Source organism: Dryobates pubescens, chromosome 10, assembly GCF_014839835.1.
Source record: "Dryobates pubescens isolate bDryPub1 chromosome 10, bDryPub1.pri, whole genome shotgun sequence".
NCBI lineage: Eukaryota > Metazoa > Chordata > Aves > Piciformes > Picidae > Dryobates > Dryobates pubescens.
In genome coordinates this window covers 27,309,633-27,331,987 of record NC_071621.1, presented here as the reverse complement: position 1 = coordinate 27,331,987, position 22,355 = coordinate 27,309,633, and the positions used below count along the sequence as shown (strand labels likewise).

At 42.0% G+C, this 22,355-nt stretch overlaps 1 protein-coding gene across 1 annotated transcript in view; it reads left to right on the top strand.

Moving 5' to 3' along the window:
- DDX10 (DEAD-box helicase 10) overlaps positions 1–22,355 on the top strand; it is a 192,189-nt gene that overhangs the window by 91,237 nt on the left and 78,597 nt on the right. Inside the window, exon 14 of the mRNA XM_054164752.1 lies at positions 20,398–20,511. Coding sequence (XP_054020727.1) covers positions 20,398–20,511 — 114 coding nt within the window. The remainder of the gene's footprint in view (positions 1–20,397; positions 20,512–22,355) is intronic.

The following is a 22,355-nucleotide window of genomic DNA, read 5'->3' as shown; positions in this document are numbered from 1 at the left end:
GATTCATCTTCTCATCTTATGTCCTCTAAAAAAAAATAAATAAAAAATTAAAAAACTTTTCCTAGGAGTGTAGTAATTTTCCAGATAAGATTTTCAGGAAGTTTGAAAGCTGTCTCAATCTTGAATCCCTTTCATTTCTCAAATCAGCCAAGCAGCTGTGAAGCATGCTAACTAAGTGTCCAGCGTACTCAAATCCTTATGATCTTGAAAGAACCCTACTGGAAAACAAACTCATAGGAGATTCATTTAAAAATCTAGGTGTTAACATTTTGTAAGTGATTTAGCCCCAAATCTCAAAAAAAGAAATTGAGTCTTCCTGAATGTCTCAGTCTGGAGAGGGAAAAGAGACTCAGTTCTTTTGAATATTCCTGTATTGTGAAATTAGAGGCACAAAGGAGGCCAAAATATCAACAGCTAGGCTATTCATTACACAAATAAAGTGGATCAATCAGAAGGAGAGAGAGAGAGAATAGAGAGTGAGAGGGAGAATAGGGAGAGAGAAGAGGAAAGGAATTATATTACCACACCCCTCACCCTGCAAGACAGTTTGAGTCTGTGGAGAGAGGCTGCTGCAGCTTTGGCTGTAGAAGAGAGGTCATCCTTGTTGGCTGTGCTGTCCCCTAAGCAGCCTCTTCAGCTCCATGTGTTGTAGCAGGCGGAACTTAGGACATGGAGAGAGGGTTCCTCTTGGTCTGCTTCTTCCAGGCTACATGGTGATGTCTCTGTCATTTTTTTTTTTTCTCCTGGTCTTCTCTCCATTTTTCTTCAGAGCAGCATTGCCTTGGTCTTTTCCTTCTCTCGCGTTTTCCTTCTCAGTGGCATTGTTCAAGTCTTTTCCTCCTGCGTTTCCCTTCTCCTGCGTTTCCCTTCTCCTGCGCCAGTAGTTGCTCAGATTTTTTATACAGTTTTTAGGTATGTATATTCCAGAGATTATCAATAGCAGTGGCCTTTGCCCATTTCCAGGACAGCTGCAGCCTGGTGAGCAATTGTTATCTATGCACCTTCCTGAGAGTCGTTCCAGTAGCTCTGCCCAATACACATCAGCTGTTGTCTGGGCAAGCAGCAAAGGTGCTTTTATCTTTGCTGAGTCACATCAAGAGAGACAAGATTTAGTCTCTCACACTGAACCACAGTCCTTGCAAATGAGCAATCCATAAAACTATGTACAAGTAAAAGCTGATTCAGCAAATATTTCCTCCCCATTTTTTGGTGGTGGTTTTTTTTTCCCTTTTTGTTTGTTTGTTTTTAATTCACTTTACAGGGTGATTTTTTTTTGAAGTATGAATTTCTCTTTATGCAGTGTGAGTGAGACTTGTCAAAAGGGATTTTATTAAAACAGTGTAAGCTAGCAAATAGATTCTAAAGTTCATGATCTGTTTTGCATAAGCTTGTATTAAAGGTAGATGTAAAATACATTGAGACACATTTAGTGGTGGACTGGCACTGAGCAATATGTAGCTTTGATGACTGAACTTTCCAGTTTTATTCTATCTAAGATATTGATGTCTTTGCACTGATGACCTGTAGCTGACTCATTATTTTTCCCATAGCTCTCCTAAATACTGAAAGCTACTGATGTTCTCAACAGCAAGTAGATAAATAAGATAATAAATTATGGCAGTTATCTTCTGGCAACTGCTAAACAGACAGAAAATGTATGATGGTTATGTCCTTGAAAGAAGCTGGCTTGTGCAACATAGTGTGAACTTTTGATCGTGCTTCTTGTCATGTCCTGATTATTGACCACTGAATACTCTGAGCTGCTTTTACCATTTAAAAACAAATCAATCAAATTTCCTGCCTTTATAAGGCAGGTTTTGGATTAGACAAAGCAGTATAGTTGCATGCTAGACTGAAATGAAGCATTACCTTTTATCCATAATGATCTCTCAGGCTCTGCTTGTCTGTGTTAACCTCAGCTTGGATATGTGGGGTTTTTTATGCTTCTCCTCAGAGTAGTTGAAAATTGTAGATAAAAAGAATCTTACCCACATTTCTGTAAATGGCTACAGGAGTAAATTTTATTGAATGTGTGATAAAAAGTTACTGCACCATAAAAACCTGCATGGAAACACTGTAAAAAGTGCTTGTAAAAGCATTTCAGATATCTTTTTCCCCCCACAGGAGTAGGGGTAAGCATGGTATCTTCTCCTTTTTGAGACAGATCAAAACAATCTCTATGCAGGAATAGACTGGGATACTCTCAGCTCCTATAGCTGCAGTAGAAACAAATTACTTCCTTGAGTTTTCTTCCTTTATAGATGATCTTTCATGATCTTGGAAAAAAAATGTATATATATGAAATGCTGTGAATGTTATGTCAAAGTGATGTATCTGTGGTTTTAACTGGAGTGGCTTGTGCAGAAGGGTCAAATAGGCTGCTCGTAGAAACTGGCCTCTTTGCAACAGCCATATCTGACTGCATTATCACATTCCAGAACTTGAGAACTTTGGAGAAGAAGGATTTAAAATACTGTTTGTTTCAAGAGATTCCATCTGGTATTAGTGTTTTGAATAGTAAGAGGTTGCTTGCAGTGCAGAGAACATGAATGTTTTTCTGCTCAGCAGAGGAGTTTCTTATGTAGCATCTTTTAGGAAGGATTTTTTTCTCTGAAAAGTTTTAAGAGGATGTTTTTGTTTAATCCAGAATAAGTTATGTCAATGTGAATGCATATGTTTAAAATCCATTTTCCACACTGGCAGCTGATCTCCCATTTCTCATGGTTTCCTTACTTCCCCTAACTTTTTCTCTGCAGTTAAGACTTTTCAGCTGCCTTTACATTCTGGAGTCCTGCACTTTCTGGGTAAATGGTATTGGGGATTTTTCCAGCCATGATCAATGAGTGGCTCCTGGCACAAGATGAAAACACTTCAAATCAAAATTGGAAACATTTCTCACTTTCTGAGAAGTCTTGACTTTCAGACAGATTATTCTTAATTGAACAAATGTCATCTCCTGTGCATTCTCTTGAAAGTGCTTCAGAAACTATTTATTTCCCCTTCTCCCTGTAAAAGATGAGTACTTCCCCTCTTCTCTTGTGCTGCCTATCCAGACTTTTTGTTGACGGAACTCTAGAGAGATGGCAATGGGATCAACAGGTTAGCCCACAGAACTGCCAGGAACTCTTTTTTTTTTTTGGATATGTTTTTGCTGGTGGTATTTGTTTGTTTGGTTTTGGTTTGCTTTGATTTTTTGTTGGGGGGGGGGGGGTGGCTTGCTTGTTTGTGTGTTGTTTGGGGTTTTTAATTAAAAATAGTAGATTCCTAGATCTAAACACACTTAGAATCATAGAATCAATAAGGTTGGAAAAGACTTAACAGACTTTTTCTTTCTTCTGGTTTTCTCTCATCTGTTTCAAGTTACTTTTCCAAGTCCCAGACTTTTCTCTACACCAGTTGCTCCAGCTGAGTTAGGTGGGCTTTTCCATCTCACAGGAATGAGAATAAACATGGGGCAAAGCTGGAGGGCATGATTAGATTGCAGTAGCCCAGTTGTGCTAATGTAAGCTTCTGTGTCCCTACTGTGTTACCAGCTCCGGGCTGTTTTGGTTTTTTGGCATGCCTGGTGGCTCCAGTTTACTTCTTCATTTAAGTTTGTGTGCCCAGGAGTTTAGCTAAGGCTCAAATGGGATAATTCTTTGGTGGTAGAGAAGTGCAGTGAAGTCCAGCCAAGTGATATGTGCCAAGAGAGGAGTTCTTAATTTAGGGAACTTTCTCGGAAGACTACATTCTGTGAATTATAAGGATGGGAATTAAGTTTTTCCCTGTTCAGGGTCTGTGAAAAAAATTTTAAAGGCATAGCCTAAAACTACCACAATACTCTTAGTATTGAATATAGTGAGGCATAAATCTGTTTGTAAAAATACATATCTGCTGTGATAAAAGTTACTACATTTGTAGTTGCTGATATTTTAAATGAATATGTAAAAACCCACCACAACTACCTGAAGACACAGAGCCAGATTATAGTCTAAGGTTTTGTCTCCCACCTCAAATTGCATAGAGTTAAGGTGGGAAAGTATTAACCTTTACTCTATGGCTTATTAAAGTACAAGAAGTTGATAGCTGAATCAAAAGAGAGTTGATTCAGAACTGGCTTGCTGCAAGATCTTACGTATGTGCATAATTTCATAGCGTGGTCACTGGAACAATTCTGTTAAAACACATGGGACAAACATTAATGCAGACTTAAGGAAAATAAATGGTCTGTGTTTTAAAGGTCAGCAGAAGTCATCATCTTGCCTGTGTGAGATCTCTGTGACATGGAGGATGTAGAATAATTTCTAGTATATAAGTGGAACTGGTTTAAAGAGGGGGGGAAGTGGTCCTTTTTGGTTCAGTACTGTGACCCAATGTTGCATCTAATTTGGATTGCTCTTTCAATTGCTTTTTATAAATATTAAGCCCTAATGTTTCTGAAGACAGCAGTTTGGTTAAGTAATCAACTTCCAAATTCATTGATTGTTGAATCAGACATGTTTGGTCCTAAGGTTTATAAATTCTGTAGACGCATTGGTTCTACATCTGATGCTTGACAGAGATGAAATGTCCCTTTTCAGATTTCTGTCTTTTTAATCATGGAATAGAATCATAGAATCAATAAGGTTGGAAAGACCTCAAAGATCAAGTCCAACCTGTCACCCAAGACCTCATGACTACTAGACCATGGCACCAAGTGCTACGTCCAATCCCCTCTTGAACACCTCCAGGGACGGTGACTCCACCACCTCCCTGGGCAGCACATTCCAATGGCTAACAACTCTCTCTGTGAAGAACTTTCTCCTCACCTCCAGCCTAAACTTCCTCTGGAGCAGCTTGAGACTGTGTCCTCTTGTTCTGGTGCTGGTTGCCTGGGAGAACAGACCAACCGCCCCATATTATCCATCAGATTTGCTTTTGACCTTCTTTCTGAGTAGTTTGGCCAGATGTCTTTTAAGAAGGCAACCTCTGAGAATTCAGACTTCAAAGTGAGATACATAAAATTTGTGGAATATACATTGCCAGTTTTTAATGTCTACCTTTCATTTAGTTTTTATTGTGTTCAAAGTTAAAGCTCAGATACTTGTAATGCTATCTCTACTTATGTTCTTAAAGTTGCTAATACAAAATTGTTGTTTGTTGCTGAGGGATTCCTTATTGCATCCTTCAAAATAGCTTGACTTGTGACCCTCTCTCTACCTTCTCACAGTTAATATGTGTTTTTGAAGCTGGTGATAGGAGTTCTCTCTTTTCTCTATTCCTGCTCTCCATATTGAGATTATTATTCTCCTGTTGTGATCTACACCAGAATTTCACTGTGGCCAGCAGGAACAGGGAGTTGGTCTCAAGGTCTAAATCTCTGTACTCAGCACTGGTGAGGCCACACCTCAAGTACTGTGTTCAGTTCAGGGCCCCTCACTATAGGAAGGACACTGAGGTGCTGGAGTGTGTCCAGAGAAGAGCAAGGAGGCTTTTGAGCGGCCTGGAGCAGATGGCCTATGAGGATTGTCTGAAGGAGCTGTGGTTATTCAGTCTGGAGAAGATGAGGCTGAGGCAAGAACTCATTGCTCTCTACAGCTACCTGAAGAGAGGCTGGAGCGAGGAGGGAGCCAGCCTCTTTTCCTTGATGGCAAGTGACAGGACCAGAGAAAATGGTTACAACCTGCACCAGGGAGGGTTAGCCTGGATATTAGGAAATACTTATTCATAGAGAGGATTCTCAAATATTGAAATGGTCTTCCCAGGGCAGAGGTGGAGTAACCATCCATGTAGGTGTTTAAGCAGCATGTGGATCTGGTGATTAGGGAGATGGTTTAATGTTAACCCTTTGAGTGTTGGACTGGATGGTCTTGAGATCTCTTCCAATTGGATGTTTTCTGTGATTTTGTAAGTTAGAGTGTTGTGTAAATATTTTTTGTGGGAAACTTTAGCCTGAAACAACATTTATCAACAAGAGTTGAGTGGAAATATGGTTTAGTGTTGACCCTTCAGTGCTGGGTCGAAGATTGGACTGGATGATCTTGAGGGTTTCTTCCATCTAGATATATTATGTGATTCTAGTCCTCTTCTCTCTCTATAAAAGTCTAAATCCTGCCTTAATGTTTTACCATGAGGACCTCTGTGCTGAATTTTTACATGTAATTGCCATGTTTTTAATGGAAAAGAACAATAAATTGAGGAGGCTTTTTGAAACCTACACATTTTCCTAACTGTGTGACATGATAATGATTTGTCCACCTTCGCTGCTGCTTCAGAAGCAACAGAGAAAATCTTGGTGTACTTCAGCATATCAGCCTACTACACTTCCATCATTGTATCCTGGCAACTGAGAGTATTTTTAAGTAAATGTTTTGCTTTTTTTCATCAGTCTGTCATTTTCATCAGTCAAAAAATCACTAAACTGAAAACTTCCGACAAACCACCGCAGAAGTCTTGAGGAGTGAGAGGGACTGAAACAATAGTAACATGTCTTTTTAAATGAAACTTCATCACCTTTGTGAGTACACCCCTTTATGTGTGGGGCATTCTAGACTGAGTTGTATGAAAACTGTTGAAAGCATAAGCTCTGAGGAGAGGTATTTGGGACCAGGGCACTGTGGCCATACAGTGCATCCTTCATTTGTAAATTTGATCTGAGACTCACAGTTTGTTTTTACAATCTTCTTAACTCTCACACAATTAAGCACTGGGAATTTAGCAGAGTTTAGACTATCTGCATATAGGCTGCTGAAGCAATTGAAAACTTCTAATTGCTTCTGCTGGAGTCAGAGATATGTATGATTTAAAAAAACATCTTTTAAAAAACAGACTGAAAATTCTTACCCCACCTGGAGTACTGTGTCCAGTTCTGGAGCCCCTATTACAAGAGGGATATGGACGTGGTGGAACGTGTCCAGAGAAGGGCCACAAGGATGATCAGAGGGCTGGAGCACCTCTCCTATGAGGACAGACTGAAGGAGTTGGGGCTGTTCAGTCTGGAGAAGAGAAGGCTCCGAGGTGACCTAATTGTGGCCTTCCAGTATCTGAAGGGGGCCTACAAGAAGGCTGGGGAGGGACTTCTCAGGATGTCAGGTAGTGATAGGACTAGGGGGAATGGAATGAAGCTGGAGGTGGGGAGATTCAGGCTGGATGTGAGGAGGAAGTTCTTCACCCTGGAATGGGTTGTGCAGGGAGGTGGTTGGGGTGCCATCCCTGGAGGTGTTTAGGACCCGGCTGGATGAGGCTCTGGCCAGCCTGATCTAGTGTGAGGTGTCCCTGCCCCTGGCAGGGGGCTTGCAACTAGATGATCCTCGTGGTCCCTTCTAACCCTGACTGATACTATGATACTATACTATGATACTACAGAATATAAACTTTCCTATAAATTTGACCACTTGCTACAAGTTGGCTTCTGCAAAGAAAGGATATGTGAAGGCTTTCAACTCAAAAACAAAAGGTTTAAAAATGTATGGGAAGGCAGATTTAAACTGCAGACACTTTTGGAGCCCTAAGATAAGTAGTTGCTAATGCTCTGAGGTATAGTACCTGTTAATGTAGATGGCTTTGCTTACAGTTATCAAACTTCTAGTATGCATCCTTTTTGGAAGTAGTTTTGCCATTTTGTCCAGGTCATTTCTTTAGAGGAACAAAAGCAACACCCTAACAGACTGACTCAGTCCCATTGCCTGTGCAGGTTCAAATGGATGTTGGACTCTCCAGTGTTTTTCTCATCATGATTTACTGGATTTGGAGAACACAATTGCTTTATGTGCTTTGTGTACTGAGATGATAGCTGGCTGCTACTGAAAAGTCTGTGTGTCTCTCCTTTGCCAGCTCTGCTCCCTTCCTTGAGACTGTAAGAGTGCTTGTGTGACCCAGGGAGTGAAAAGTAGCAGAATACGATCTGCAGCCAATTTTAAATCCTTGAAGCAGTATTTCTCAGGCTTGGGAAAAGACCTACGGTAGTGAAGGGCAGCAATGAGAGTTTTTGAAGAAGCAACACACAGGAACTACAAGACCATTTCTTGCAGTTTTTAGTTTGCATTGAATTCATGGACTCAACCTTTTTTGAAGTAGAATAATAATAGGCATGATGTATTTTTCGATGAGTGTTATTGTTGTGGCTTCTCTGTCAGTCTTTAACTGTGAAGAGTTAACAAGACAGAATTTGTCTTTCCATATTATCCTTGATTGACATTTTGTTGGAAAAAGCTGGCTGTATTCTTCTTGGCTCTCTTGTGAGAAAAGAGCCCCTCCACTCCCCTCACCTCCCCACTTTTGTTTTTCTCCTGTGGCATGTTTTTCTCCTGCTTGCTGTGCTGCCACTGTCACCCCATGTGGGTCTCTAATGCTGTGCTGTTTGTTTGGTGCATGGGATTGGGGAGGAGGCCCTGATGCGGTTCTGAGGTAGGTACTTGAGGTGCCACTTTACCAGTGCTGATTACAGGGGTATACCCACTTGACTGGTCCTACTGGCCCCTGTCTTCCTGATAAAAGCTAGAATATCATTTGCCCTCTTGGCCATCTGGGCTCATGTTCAGCCAGCTGTCAACCAGCACCTCCAGGTCCCTGTCTGTTGGACAGTGTTTCAGCTACTCCTTTCCAAGCCTGCAGCACTGCTGGATGTTGTTGTGGCCAAAGTCCAGAACCTGGCATTTGGCCTTATTGAAACTCATACAATGGTCTTGGACCACTGATCTGGTCTGTCTAGATTCCTCTGCAGAGCCTCCATACCCTCAAGTAGATCAACACTTACACCCAGCTTACTTTTGTCTGCAAACTTGCTGAGGGTGCACCTGATCGCCTGTGGTGGTTTAAGGCTTTACCTGGAGTCCAAAAGCCCCAAAAGAAGAGATATTTGTTTCCTCTCCCTTTTTCCCAGTAAGGTAAAAGTGAATTAAGCAGGAGAAAGGAGAGGTAAAATCATGAAAGAAAATGGTCTGGAATCGGTTTGGAAGTAAAAAAGGTAATTTTAAAGCAATATCTATATATAGCAGTAACAGGGAGGGCTACAGTGGTAAATAGAGTAAATAGAAAAATGTACAAAACCAGGCCCAGCTGCCACTGGAGTCTCTTGATGCAAATGGATTCAGTTCTTTAGAAAATGGGTTGCAGCATGGAGATAGGACTGCCACATGGTGAATGCAGGAAACAGCAGCAGCAGATGACCTCTTTCAAGCAGGTGAGGCAGGGAAAAGAGCTAAGAGGTGTTTCTCCTTAAACAGGCTTCTTGGACAGGAAGGGGGAGTGGAATATACCTTTGACCCAGGGGGAGCCCTCCTTCTGGGAGGGGGAAAAAACAAATCTCTCTCTCTGCCCACCTGTATCAGGTTTCTTTTGTCCACCTGGGGCCTGGGTTCTTTTCAGCCCCCATGAAGGATGGGTGTAACCTGGGACATGGCCTTATCCAAATCATTGATAAAGATGTTAAACAGGGCTGGCCCCAGTACTCAGCCCTGGGCAACAGCACTCATGAGCAGCTGCTGACTGGGTTTAACTCCATTCACCACAAGTATTTGAGCCCAGCCATCCAGCCAGGCTTTTGCCAAATGAAATGTATGCCCATCCAGGCCATGAGCTGCCAGTTTCTCCAGGAGAATGCTGTGGGAAACAGTGTGGGAAACAGTGGGGAAAGGCTTTACTAAAATCCAGACTGACAACAAGCACAGCTGCCTAAGGAAGTTATCTTCAATGCACTAGGAACCTCTGGGACTGTTCTCTCTCTGCTGAGTTGTATTTCCAACACACATTTGGGAAGTTGAAGTCCCCCACAGGAACACAGGCAAGCAATTGTGAGACTTCCAGCTGCTTATGGAATGTTTCATCTGCCGCTCTGCCCTGATGGGTGGTCTGTAGCAGAATCCTAATATGATACTGGCCTTGTTGGACTTCCCCTTGATTCTGGGTCATTAGCCCTGCTAAAAGGATCTTGGGGCATCCCATCTGTTGCCAGCAGGCCTGCTGTTGTGTATACCAACTTGGGACTGAAAAACCCAAAGCCCTGATGGTTATACTGGGCTTACAGCCAGAAATTGATCTGCTGACTCCTTCTGTTAATTCACTCATCAATCCCTGCAGCTGGAGGGATGGAGAACATGAATCGTGCTCCTGGTCCCTTAACCAGTTGCCCCAAGGTGCTGAATTCTCCTTTAGTTGTTTTTTGGACTTCTTGTGATCACCTTCCCACTTGAGAAACCAAAAGTGGGTAACAATCTGAAGGGCTCATGAGGGTGGGAAGTTTCCTTGTCATGTCCTTTACCTGGTGTCCAGGGAAGTAGCAGACTTCCCTATGAATTGGGTCTGGTCTGCATACTGGGCCCTCTTCAGAAGGGAATCACCCATGCCAATGACCTGTCTGTTTTTTTTTATGGAAGCAGTTTTGATGCATGGTCTAGGGCCACTTAGTCTTGGTGGCACTTCTGGCCTGGGTGAACCATCTTGCTGATTATTAGTTGGTACCTCCTGTAGGACCCCATACTTGCAAGGGCATCTGGTAGGGTGGGGGTGTTACTGGGGAGACACATCTGCCATGTCAGGCAGGAGCTTGTCACCATTATCCCCTGCCCTCTAAATCACTGTGTTGAGCTATGCAGGTAGAGGCCAGGTAAGTGCTGTTAACTTGTGTAGGCTCTTCTGTTTTGAGAGAAATGTGTTTATAGGCCTCTAAAGGGGAAGGAATATGTCATTTATGTCAATCTAATGATGAAATAAACATTATTAAACAGTAATGATGGTTATCACACTAATCTACTGCTGAGAAACTTAGACTGCTCAAGTGAACAAAAATGAATTTTGAGTATTCAAAAATATGCAGTCTGTGCTATTTGTGGTCATAGCCTGTGAAGGCTATCATGGTGGTGGGGTAATTAAATGGGAGCAGCTTGTGGTTTTAGCACCTGCAAAACAAGGGAAAAAGAGTGCCAAGATAAATATATCTATTTGTCTTTGCAGAGCAACTTTTTTGTTATTTTCTGATGGCAGATCAGGAGAATGTAGCAAACAAAATGTTCTAAGAAGCTTCAGCCTTGGCTGCTGTTGTGTTCCTGGGGCCATGGGTGGTGACTTTTGAGGGAGAAAGGAATGTCACAGTGCTCACAAATGGTAAAATGTATTCAACCTTGACAAAAGAAAACATGAAAATGTGGTCTTCTCACCTCACCTTTTGACCTAACAGTCCTCTGAAGAGTATTTTTAAGCTATAATTTTGATGATGCTATGACATTTATTTAAGCCTTGTCTGCCTTAATGATTGTGCAGAAACATTTTTTTTAATAACTGTGTCTAGAAAGTAATCACATTGAAAAAAAAAAGGAAAAAAAGAAAAGGGTCTTTGTTAACTAAAAAAGCTCCAAATTTCAATTCATTGCCTTCTTGCTGTATCATTTAGTGATTACATTTCTCTGAGTATTTCAATTTAATTAAGTGCAGCCTGGGAGAGAAAGAGCAATTCTAATTCTTCTGGGGACTGAAAAATTACATGTTCCAGAATGTAGCACACCTGAAGGGCTTAAGGATTCTTTTCATCTGAAGCAATGCAACCCTCCCCTTCTCTTCCTGCTTGTCTCCCTTCACCCCATTTTGAGTGTGGGCTTTGTTTCATGTCAAATATTAGTGGGGGATTAGCTGCTGGATCTCAGCATTGGTGGTGTTGTTGCAGATCTGCAATAGAACAAAAGATGCAAAGCAGGTGTGCTCAGCTCTACATGAATGTGTTATGGGGTTTGGGTTTGTTGGATTGGTTGATTGTTTTGGTTTTGTTTTGCTTGTTGTAGTTTTTCTTTGAAAGGGACAGGCAGAAGATGGCTAAGCTTGAAGTATTCTGTAATTCAGTTCAGTATCCAAGACATGTTCATGCTCTTGTTTGCTGGAAATAGCATCTTCAGCTTGGCCTTTTCTGGCTTACAAAAAGGTAAGCTCTGGAACAAAGAAAAGAAAGGGCAGTCAACAAAACCATAGGTTTTGTTTGTTGCTTGACATTGTATGAGGAATACTTGTTTATTTACTAAGATGTAATCCTCATTTTAGGATAACTGTAACACTTCATCTGCTTCTCTTGACTGTGGGAGTGCTGGATTTTGCCAGAGGAAGATTGTGGTGTCTGCTGCATCACCTTGCAATCAGAACATTTTATGTCTTGGTCTGGCACTGTAGCTATCAGTGGTATTAACCATTATTGTATACTTGTATATTTTCACTTTGAGGCAGCCTGTGACTTGTTATTATGATATTTTAGCTTCAACATGTTTCTTTAAAATATATTTTTCTACCAACCTTAATAATCCCAAGAATAAATGAAAGCTGGGTTAATATGTTTGGTTTTGAATTACAGTCTTCTGAAATATCTTTATCTTCCTTTAGCCAGGCATACTTAATTACAACTTAATTTACTTGTTGTCTAGAAATATGTGAAGTAGTTCACTATTCTCTTTTACACTTTGCTTTTAAATAAACTGCATGAAAAATCAAGACCTTGTGTTGCCAAAGGCCTAATGCTTTAGAAAAGGAGGTTGTTGCTGCTTTTGCTCACAAGTGATGGAGATTTTCAGGCTATTGCAGTAGCTGTACTGACATGTTCTGTTGTCCAGTGCATTAAACAGAGACATTTTTCATGGCAAGATATAGAATCATAAAATCAGTAAGGTTGGAAAAGACCTCAAAGATCATCAAGTCCAACCTGTCACCCAATACCTCATGACTACTAAACTATGGCTTTAAGTGCCATGTGCAATCCCTTTTTGAACACCTCCAGGGATGGTGACTCCACCACCTCCCTGGGCAGCCCATTCCAATGGCCAATCACTCTTTCTGTGAAGAATTTTCTCCTCACCTCAAGCCTAAACCTCCCCTGGTGCAGCTTGAGACTGTGTCCTCTTGTTCTGGTGCTGGTTGCCTGGGAGAAGAGACCAACCCCCTCCTGGCTACAACCTCCCTTCAGGTAGTTGTAGACAGCAATAAGGTCTCCTCTGAGCCTCCTCTTCTCCAGGCTAAACAACCCCAGCTCCCTTAGCCTCTCCTCATAGAGCTTGTGCTCCAAACCCCTCCCCAGCTTTATTGCCCTTCTCTGGACACATTCCAGCAAGTCAACATCTTTCCTAAACTGAGGGGCCCAGACCTGCACACAATGATCAAGGTGTGGCCTAACCAGTGCTGAGTACAGGGACAGAATGACCTCCCTGTTCCTGCTGGCCACACTATTCCTGATACAGGCCAGGACGCCTTTGTTATGGTTTCTTGTATCACGTGCTGTTTCTTTGCTCTGAAGGGCAATTTAAATGGAAATGGTAGTGTGGGGAACCGCTGGCCTTGTGGTCTTTGTGCATAATGTGATTAAAAGCAATAATACTACTTGTTAGAAGCTTTTCTTATTCCCTCTGTGTTTTTTTCCCTGTTGCTGTGATTTTGAAAGCATTAGTCTCTATGCTATTCTGTATGCTAAGAGTACTGTTTTTCTTTTTAATACCAACCTAGATTTATTCTTATCTTCACAACCGTTACCGCAAAAGCCATTTTTGGTTCTCTGTGTAGGTTGTTCTATTCTGGAGAATGGTCTCTCTCAACATCAACATGTTTTAAGTAAGTTTAGAAAGTGAATAATGCGTAGATATAGCAAGTAATTTAGCTGTCCAAAATTTCCCTGTTCAAACTGCAATATTGTGTAGCAAATTACCAACCAATAATTTTGACTTCGTGTTCCCCCCCCCCCCCCCAGTATTTTGCTTGGAAGTCTTGTATGGTGATAGTTGAAAAAACCCCAAAGTAACACAAAACACACACACACACAGAAGAAATACCCCAAACCACCAAGAGTCTACCTGGACTTCAGCAAGACCTTTGACACTGTCCCCCACAGCAAACTCCTGGCCAAGCTGTCAGCCCATGGCTTGGACAGCAGCACTCTGCATTGGGTTAGGAACTGGCAGGAGGGCCGAGCCCAGATAGTGGTGGTGAATGGTGCCACATCCAGCTGGCAGCCAGTCACTAGTGGTGTGCCCCAGGGATCAGTGCTGGGCCCCATGTTCTTTAACATCTTTACTGATGATCTGGATGAGGGCATCGAGTCCATCATCAGTAAATTTGCTGACAACACCAAGCTGGGGGCAGGAGTTGATCTGCTGGAGGGTAGAGAGGCTTTGCAGAGGGACCTCAACAGGCTGGACAGATGGGCAGAGTCCAACAGCATGAGATTTAACACATCCAAGTGCCGGGTTCTGCGCATTGGCCACAACAACCCCATGCAGAGCTACAGGCTGGGGTCAGAGTGGCTGGAGAGCGGCCAGGCAGAGAGGGACCTGGGGGTACTGGTCAATGGTAGGCTGAACATGAGCCTGCAGTGTGCCCAGGTGGCCAAGAGGGCCAATGACATCCTGGCCTGCATCAAGAACAGTGTGGCCAACAGGAGCAGGGAGGTCATTCTGCCCCTGTACTCAGCACTGGGCCACACCTCAAGTACTGTGTCCAGTTCTGGGCCCCTCAGTTTAGGAAGGATGTTGACTTGCTGGAATGAGTCCAGAGAAGGGCAATAAAGCTGGAGAGGGGTTTGGAGCACAAGCCCTATGAGGAGAGGCTGAGGGAGCTGGGGTTGCTTAGCCTGGAGAAGAGGAGGCTCAGAGGAGACCTTATTGCTCTCTACAGCTACCTGAAGGGAGGTTGTAGCCAGGTGGGGGTTGGTGTCTTCTCCCAGGCAACCAGCACCAGGACAAGCTCAAGCTGCGCCAGGGGAGGTTTAGGCTGGGTGTTAGGAAACAAATTCTACACAGAGAGAGTGATTGCCCATTGGAATGGGCTGCCTGAGGAGGTGGTGGAGTCACCATCACTGGAGGTGTTTGGGAGGAGACTTGATAGTATGCTTGGTTGCATGGTTTAGTTGATTAGGTCGGTTGGATAATAGGTTGGACACGATGATCTTGAAGGTCTCTTCCAACCTGGTCTGGTCTATTCTATTCTATCGTCATCAGTCTATTAAGCCAATTTAAGCCATCACTTGAAACATGCAAGATCATGTTGATTTTGGTGCTCTACTGATGTACTTCAAAAAGTTCATAGAGAAGCAAACAGGGTGATATGGCACTGGAATGGATTGCCCGGGGAGGTGATGGAGTAGCCGTCACCTGGAGGTCTTGTAAGAAAAGATTGGATGTGGCACTTGGTGGCATGGTTTAGCTGATGTCATGTTGTTAGGTCATAGACTGGACTTGATGATCTCAGAGGTATTTTCCAGCCTCGGTAATTCTGTGATTCTGTGAACAATTGAAAGGAGTGCTTGTTTTGTCTTTTGGGTAGCAGCCTATTTCCGTATCACTGAATCACCAAGGTTGGAAGAGACCCCAAAGATCATCAAGTCCAACCTGTCACTACAGACCCCATGACTAAACCATACCTTCACAACTGTCATGGTAAAAGCAGTAGGATACATAGATGCTATCCAAGTTGGTTGGAAAATATCTGTGAATTTAAGCTTCCTGATTTTTAATTTAATTAAAGAAAAAAAACTTAGAATATTTCACCACAGCAGAATTTGTCTCACTTGATTTACGTTAAACAGAACACCCATGATGTGCTAACAAAAGAAGCTTGTTTTCCTAGAAAGGGTTGAGGCAGTTGTGTTGTGGAAGTGGAGGGATGCTTTGAAGAACTTAACTTTGTTCCACTGCATCTCAGAGGCTTTGGCTTATTCTAGTGTCCATGACAGAAGAAATCAGGAAGGGCTGAAATAGCTGTCATTGCAGAGAAGTGGGCTGGAAATAGAGATCACCTAGCTACCGCAGATCACCCAGGAAAGCACCATCCATACATCTCCATGGGGTCATGCTTCTCTGGTCCCTTATACTAAGTGGAAACAGATGGTTTCTTGTGTCAAGGAAGCTTTCCGATGTTGGCAAATTTTAGGTGCTTGAAGTAATACAAACTGGGCTTTGAAGTCTGGGTATTTTGCTTCTTTTGATGTTTTCCTTCTTATGTTTTATAATTATGTGTAAAGTGTGAAGTTTGCATCTCACTGCTGCTTCTGTGGTTAGATATTTGTCAGGAGGAGTGAAAATTTCTCTCTTTAACCTAATCTCCACTGTAGGCAATCAAAGCCTTGTAATCTGAGTTTGGGAAGTTCTGGGGGTTGAGGGGAAATGCTTGGTAGTTAGGCTGTTTCACACTAGTGGTTGGGGGAAACTCAATCTTCTGAAAGTTTCGTTGTGCCACCAGACAAAACTGTGTCTGTACGTTCTCGACAGCACAAAGAGGAAGAAAGCCCTTCTCTTTTCCATCTGATGAGCCAGTCAGCATGAGGAGCTGACATGCCCTGTTGGCTCACTTTAAAATGCCCAGGCTTAAGGTTTGCTCTGGCATTAGAGGCATGGTCTGGTTGTCAGCAGAAACCCTCCATTCACTCATGTCTGCTGATGCGACAGTGCTTCTGCCCGTAAAGCCTGTGACCCCAGATTTCAGCTGTTTACTGAGCAGTTAAAGAGAAATCATTGCTCCTGCCACTGTTGAGGTTAACTTGAGGTTAATGGATGGAGGAACATTTTTGACAACCTCCAGCAGCTGGTGGTATCTGTTAGTATGGCGAGGTCAGTGTGAAGAAAAGAGACGAAGCCATGGAGAACGTGTGTAAAATTCCAACCTCCTGCTCGTAAGTTGCCAAGTGTCTTCTAGTAGTAGGAAAGGAGAAAAATCGAAATGATTAAGCAGAGTGGCTTGAAAAAGCAGAGAAATAGAGATTAACACAGAAGATGAGGAAAGTCTGAGGTCTGCTATGCATTGATGTTACATAGTGGTTGGACCTTAAAGGTCTTTTTCAGCTGGAATGATTCTGTGATTCTGTGATCATTGTAGAATGGTAGAGGTTGGAAGGAAGCTTTGGAGGTTGATTCCAGCCTCCCTGCCAAAGCAGGATCACCTTGGGAAGGAACTTGATGTGTCTTCCACATCTCTAGAGAAGGAGACTCCACAACCTTGCTGGGCTGCTTGTTCCAGTGTTCTGTCATCCTTTAAGAAGTTTTTCCTCATGTTGAAGTAGAACTTCCTGTGTTTGTTGTCTGTTGCTCCTTGCCCTATCACATGGCACCACTGAGATGAGACTGGCCCTTTCTTGACACCCACCCTTCAGATATTTGTAAACATGATTCTTATCAATGGATGAATCAGACTCCTGCTTGATGGTGAATTGATTTCAGTAATTTCAGTATAATTTCAGTATCACTAAGGTTGGAAGAGACCTCAAAGATCATCGAGTCCAACCTGTCACCACAGACCTCATGACTAGAGTAGGGAGGACACTAGTGCCCACTGCAGGCTTGAACTCACGACCTTCCCCATTAAAGGTCTTATGTGCTACCAACTGAGCCACACCACTCCCCCAATGCAGCTGTTCAAGTGTTGGGTCAAAGCAAAGACAGGTGGTGGCATTAGAAATTTGGATGAGGGTGTTAGCTATTTGGGTGAGGGACTCACAGTGGAAGTCCCAGCATGGGTGGGGGAGTAGACCATGAGCTGAGATGAATGTTCACAACCCATCCTGCAACAAGACAGCAGCCAGTTAGAGGAACTTCTGGCTCAGATATGTTCAAGAGAGAGAAACAGCCACTGGGGCAAGGAGATACAGGGAGAGGCTTTTGAGATGTGAGGAGCTGATGCTCTGAAAAATGCTACTGGAGGCATATGAAGGGGGAGATTTGGGTGACCGGAGATGGAGTCTTTAGGACTATATAGAGACTCCTGAAAAATGTGAGAGGCTCTCAGGAGAGCAACGAGGCAGCATTTATGGGACCTCATGGTAGCCCCAGGGTGGTATAATACCCTTTGGCTGACCTGCCTGACTCATCTGGAACACTTGGGACAGGGAGTCCATGTCATAAACCACCACACTAAGCCTAACTTCTCTCTGACTAACTTCTCTCACTAACATTAACTTCTCTCTTGAGTGGCCCTGCTTCCATTGCTGAACAGTGAAGTCATGTAGGCAGTAAAATTATGTCTACATCTGTGGTGGTAATGTTTTGTTATCTGAGCCCATATGGTCTTAAGCTGTGACAGTCATTCAGGAGACAGTGGCTGAGGTTCAGTGGAGCCTTGATGCAATAAAAGCATCCTAATAAAAATCACAGATTAATTATCTATGGGATGCATAGAGTTTTATAGTGATGTTCTTCCCTGGCTTTTTCAAAATCCTAATCTCACAGTGCTGCATGATTCACATGCTGATCTTACACTATGCTTTTTAGGTGTATAATGAAGGAATTTAGCTTCCCATTTGTATCCTCTCCGTTTGGAAATGTTGTCCTTTCCCATTTTCTTTCTGTGCTACTTTGCATCATCAAAATACTTCTCAGAGTCACACAGAGGAGGCAGAGGGAACAGGGTACAGCTGGAAATACTGCCTGTGAATGCATGCAAACCCAGCCTGTTGGATATTTGTATTCCATAGCCAGGAATTTAACCGGTTTGAAATATTCAGTCACCTTTTTGTTTAACACCAGCATATTATACTGGTAACAATATGAAACTGCCAGTGCAGAAGTGAAAGACCATAAGAATTAAATTAAAATAAAACCCCAATGAAACAAAAGCAGCAGGTGAAAGAAAATGCTGTGGTAGTGAGAAGTATCATCCTACCACCCTGAAGTACTGAATTCTTCCTCTGGATAATTTCTGTTTTAATAGGTAGTCCATATTTCAGGGTAAGAGTTTTATACAGAATTTTGAACAATTTCTGTTTGTAGGATAAGCAGGAGGAGTGAAGGTAAAGTGCAGCCTTCTGAGCTGTTGAAGGTGTGCCTAAGTAGTAGTTGCTGCACAGTGCAACAGTAATGGTGTGACAATACTGAGAATGTAAGTGCTGCTACAGTCACATTTTTCTATAATAGATATGGTCATTACTTGATAACACAGTGCAGTAGCTGTCACAAACTATTTTTCCTGTTAGGAAGACTGTAATTTTTCTCTTTGATAGTTCATTTTTCAGGGCATTAGTGTGCTAACCATAATGACAGTGACTTTCTGAGTTAATTTTTTTTTTTGCTTCCTTTTTATAGTGGATTTGGTATAGAACTTGAACATGATTAAAATGACTGAAATAGAAAAGAAAGAAAAAGAAATTCAGCTCTCCCTTCTTCTCTCCAGTTGCTGTGACCACTTTCTATTATTTATTGGAAGCTTAAACAGTGTAGTGACTGTTTTTCAGGCACTGTTTTCCTGAGTAGTAGAGCTTTACAGTCTTTACAGCATGATGCATGAGTTGTGGGTCTTCTTCTGTTAAGTCTCCATGTATTCCTCTTGGGGTATCTTTTGCTATACAATACTGTCTGCAATGGCAATTATTGCTCAAAATGTCCTCTGTGTATTGTGTCTGGACACATAGGGCCTTCATTCCTGGAAGGAGAGCTCTCAGAAGTGCTCGTGGTTGGGAATCTTCATGTTCTTTGCTTCTATGATGTTGCCACCAGATGGGTGGCTCTGTGAAACCCATGCAGGCCATCTGTGAATGTGACATTTTGCTTTCCACTGTGTTTTATGGCAGTGATTAAAACAGTCCTCCCAGAGTTGCATACTATCTCCAAAATGTGAAAATACTGTAGATAGTTCCTCAATCTTTGTCAAAAATAGAAGTGGCATCTTCACCTCTTCTTTCTAACAGCTAGAGTGCAACCAGAAAAAGAAATGTGATTTCAATAGCAGTGTGTTTTATGCAGGGATCCCACTTTTCTGATAATATTAGGAGTTTTTTTCTGATCAGTGCTGGTTTCTCAGAAGTAGCCAGGAAAGTGCAACCTCAACCTGTTGGAAAGTGTTAATGTCTGGATTTCACCATCTCTGCTGACTCATACACTAGTCTCCCTGGTGCCTTCATGACTTTGTTTCACTGCAACTTTTCTTCTCTGATGCTCTTAACTTTTGTGATTCTAAATGTTATTTAATAGTAAATTTTCTAAACACCTCCTGGCACTGATGTTTTGCATTATGATGGGGCTGCAAGGGACAAGAGTTATGAAATAGGAAAGCTCTTGAAGGGCCACTCACCCTTTACTCATGCAACTCAAACTAATGCAGTGCCTGAAGACAATGTGATGACAAAGTGAGATGAAAGTGGTATCTGATCAGTTGTAGCTAATCGCTTCAGTCAGTTACTCTGGATTTCTTGTCAGATGAGGCTTGCTAACACTGTAAGCTGGCAAATCTAATGTCCTTGTCCCAAAAAAGCAAGTGAGGTTTGAATGAACCAGGTGTCCCACTGCTGCCAAGATTGAAGTTATGCTGAATTGTTATCAGAACAGAAGTTCCGCACGATACAAGCTGCTTAAAACTCTTTAGGGCAAAATGTCCTTTTATTGGAAATTACTCTTGCTTATATGCTACAGGAATTACATGAATTGTTTTTAAGAAACTTTGAAGCATATACTCTGACTAGGGGAAAAAACCTCACAGGAAATTTCCCTTTATTTTGTACAGAATGCATCAAAATCAAAGACGAAGAAAAAACCCACTAAAACCCAAGAAGCCAAAAAAATCTTGAAGAAGAAGTTTAAGGTCAACACAAAAATAGTCTTTACTGAAGATGGAGAGGTAAGATCCATTCAAAATAACATTATTTTAATGAGAACTAAATTTGTGATTTCTGTAAAAACAAAAGTTATTTTTACCCCTGTAAGAAGGTAGAGGTTACAGAAGTGCATGGTGTTTTGCAACTGGTTTAAGTTTTGCAGGTTTTCATTTAGAGTTCAGTTCCACTGGGTAAAAGAGAAATGCTGAGCACTGGCCTCTTTTTCACCTTTGTATGTGTAAGATACTTCCATGAGAACTGTTAGTAGAAGTGCAGAACTTTACCTCTTTTCTACCTATTACCTTCAGTTTCAGGTGAAACCAAGAGCCTGTTTTCTCCTGTACTGAAATGCAAAGCAGTTTTCCTGTAGATACTTTCCAAAGCTCTCTCAAATCCTGAGTTCATATACTGAAATAAAAAAAACCTCTCTGTTTTTTTTTTCCCCAGCATTTGCCATTTCTAGATTAAAAGCTTAGTTAGGAAAGCCAAGGAAGTACCAAATTTTCACCTGCTAGTGCTGATGTAGCAGTACAGTAAAATTTACCAGTAACATAATTGAATTTTTTAATAGCCCCTGAAAAAGGTATTGATTTTATGTAGAGAAAGGAGCTGTTGTGGATGCTAGTCACTCTAGGATTTCATTGTAGCAGTAACCTCACTAGCAAATCTCTAGGCTCCGTAAACTTTTAGAATAGAATAGAATTAACCAGGTTGGAAAAGACCTTCGAGATCACTGAGTCCAACCTATCACCCACCACTATAGAATCAACTAAACCATGGCACCAAGCACCCCATCCAGTCTCTTCCTAAACACCTCCAGTGGGCAGCCCATTCCAATGGCCAACCACTCTTTCTGTGAAGAACTTTCTCCTCACCTCAAGCCTAAACCTCCCGTGGTGCAGCTTGAGACTGTGTCCTCTTGTTCTGGTGCTGGTTGCCTGGGAGAAGAGACCAACCCCCACCTGGCTACAACCTCTCTTCAGGTAGTTGTGGACAGCAATAAGGTCTTCCTTGAGCCTCCTCTTCTCCAGGTTAAAACAGCCCCAGCTCCCTCAGCTTCTCCTCACAGGGTTTGTGCTCCAAAACCCTCCCCAACTTCACTGCCCTTCTCTGGACACGTTCCAGCAACTCAACATCTTTCCTATACTGAGGGGCCCAGAGCTGGACACTTGATTCCACAGCTTCAGATGCTGTGCATGTTGTTTTGCCATTTCCAGCATTAAGAAAAAAGTAGCTGCTTTTTTTTTTTAAAACTCTAGATTAATTTCAGTAAGGCATAAACTGAAAGAGAGTTCACCTTTACAAATGTATAATTTGCTTTTGTGACCAAATAAAGCATTTTATATTGCAGATGAAGGGAGTAATGCCATGTAATTACTGACATTAGACAACATTGAAAAGGTTTTAGAGGTTGCCCAATTGACTGGAAATTATGTCTTCAGATATTTTTAGATATTCAAAAGCTGTTGTCTCATCTTCAAATACATATGCAAATGCTTTATCTATTCAAAAGGATCGAGGATGAAGAAAAAGAATAGCACAAAGATTATAGTTAGAAAGGTAGCACAATACAGGAGTTCACTTACTTAATTCTGAGCTCTGTAAAACTGTGCTTTAAAGTTTTATCATTCTGATTCACATACTTCTCTTTGGTAAAATAAAGCTCTAAAAAGAAATTGTATCTTTCTAGAAAATAATAAGTACACAAACTCCCTTTTTCAAAAAGGAAGTGGAAACAGCAGGCTGGGTTTATCAGTATCCAGGTGAATAACACCCTGTGTGCCTTAGTGAGTCCTGAGCATGTTTGGTTCTCCATTTGTATCTGAAAGACATTCCATATTTTCTGCCATATAGTTTCTTTTTAAGA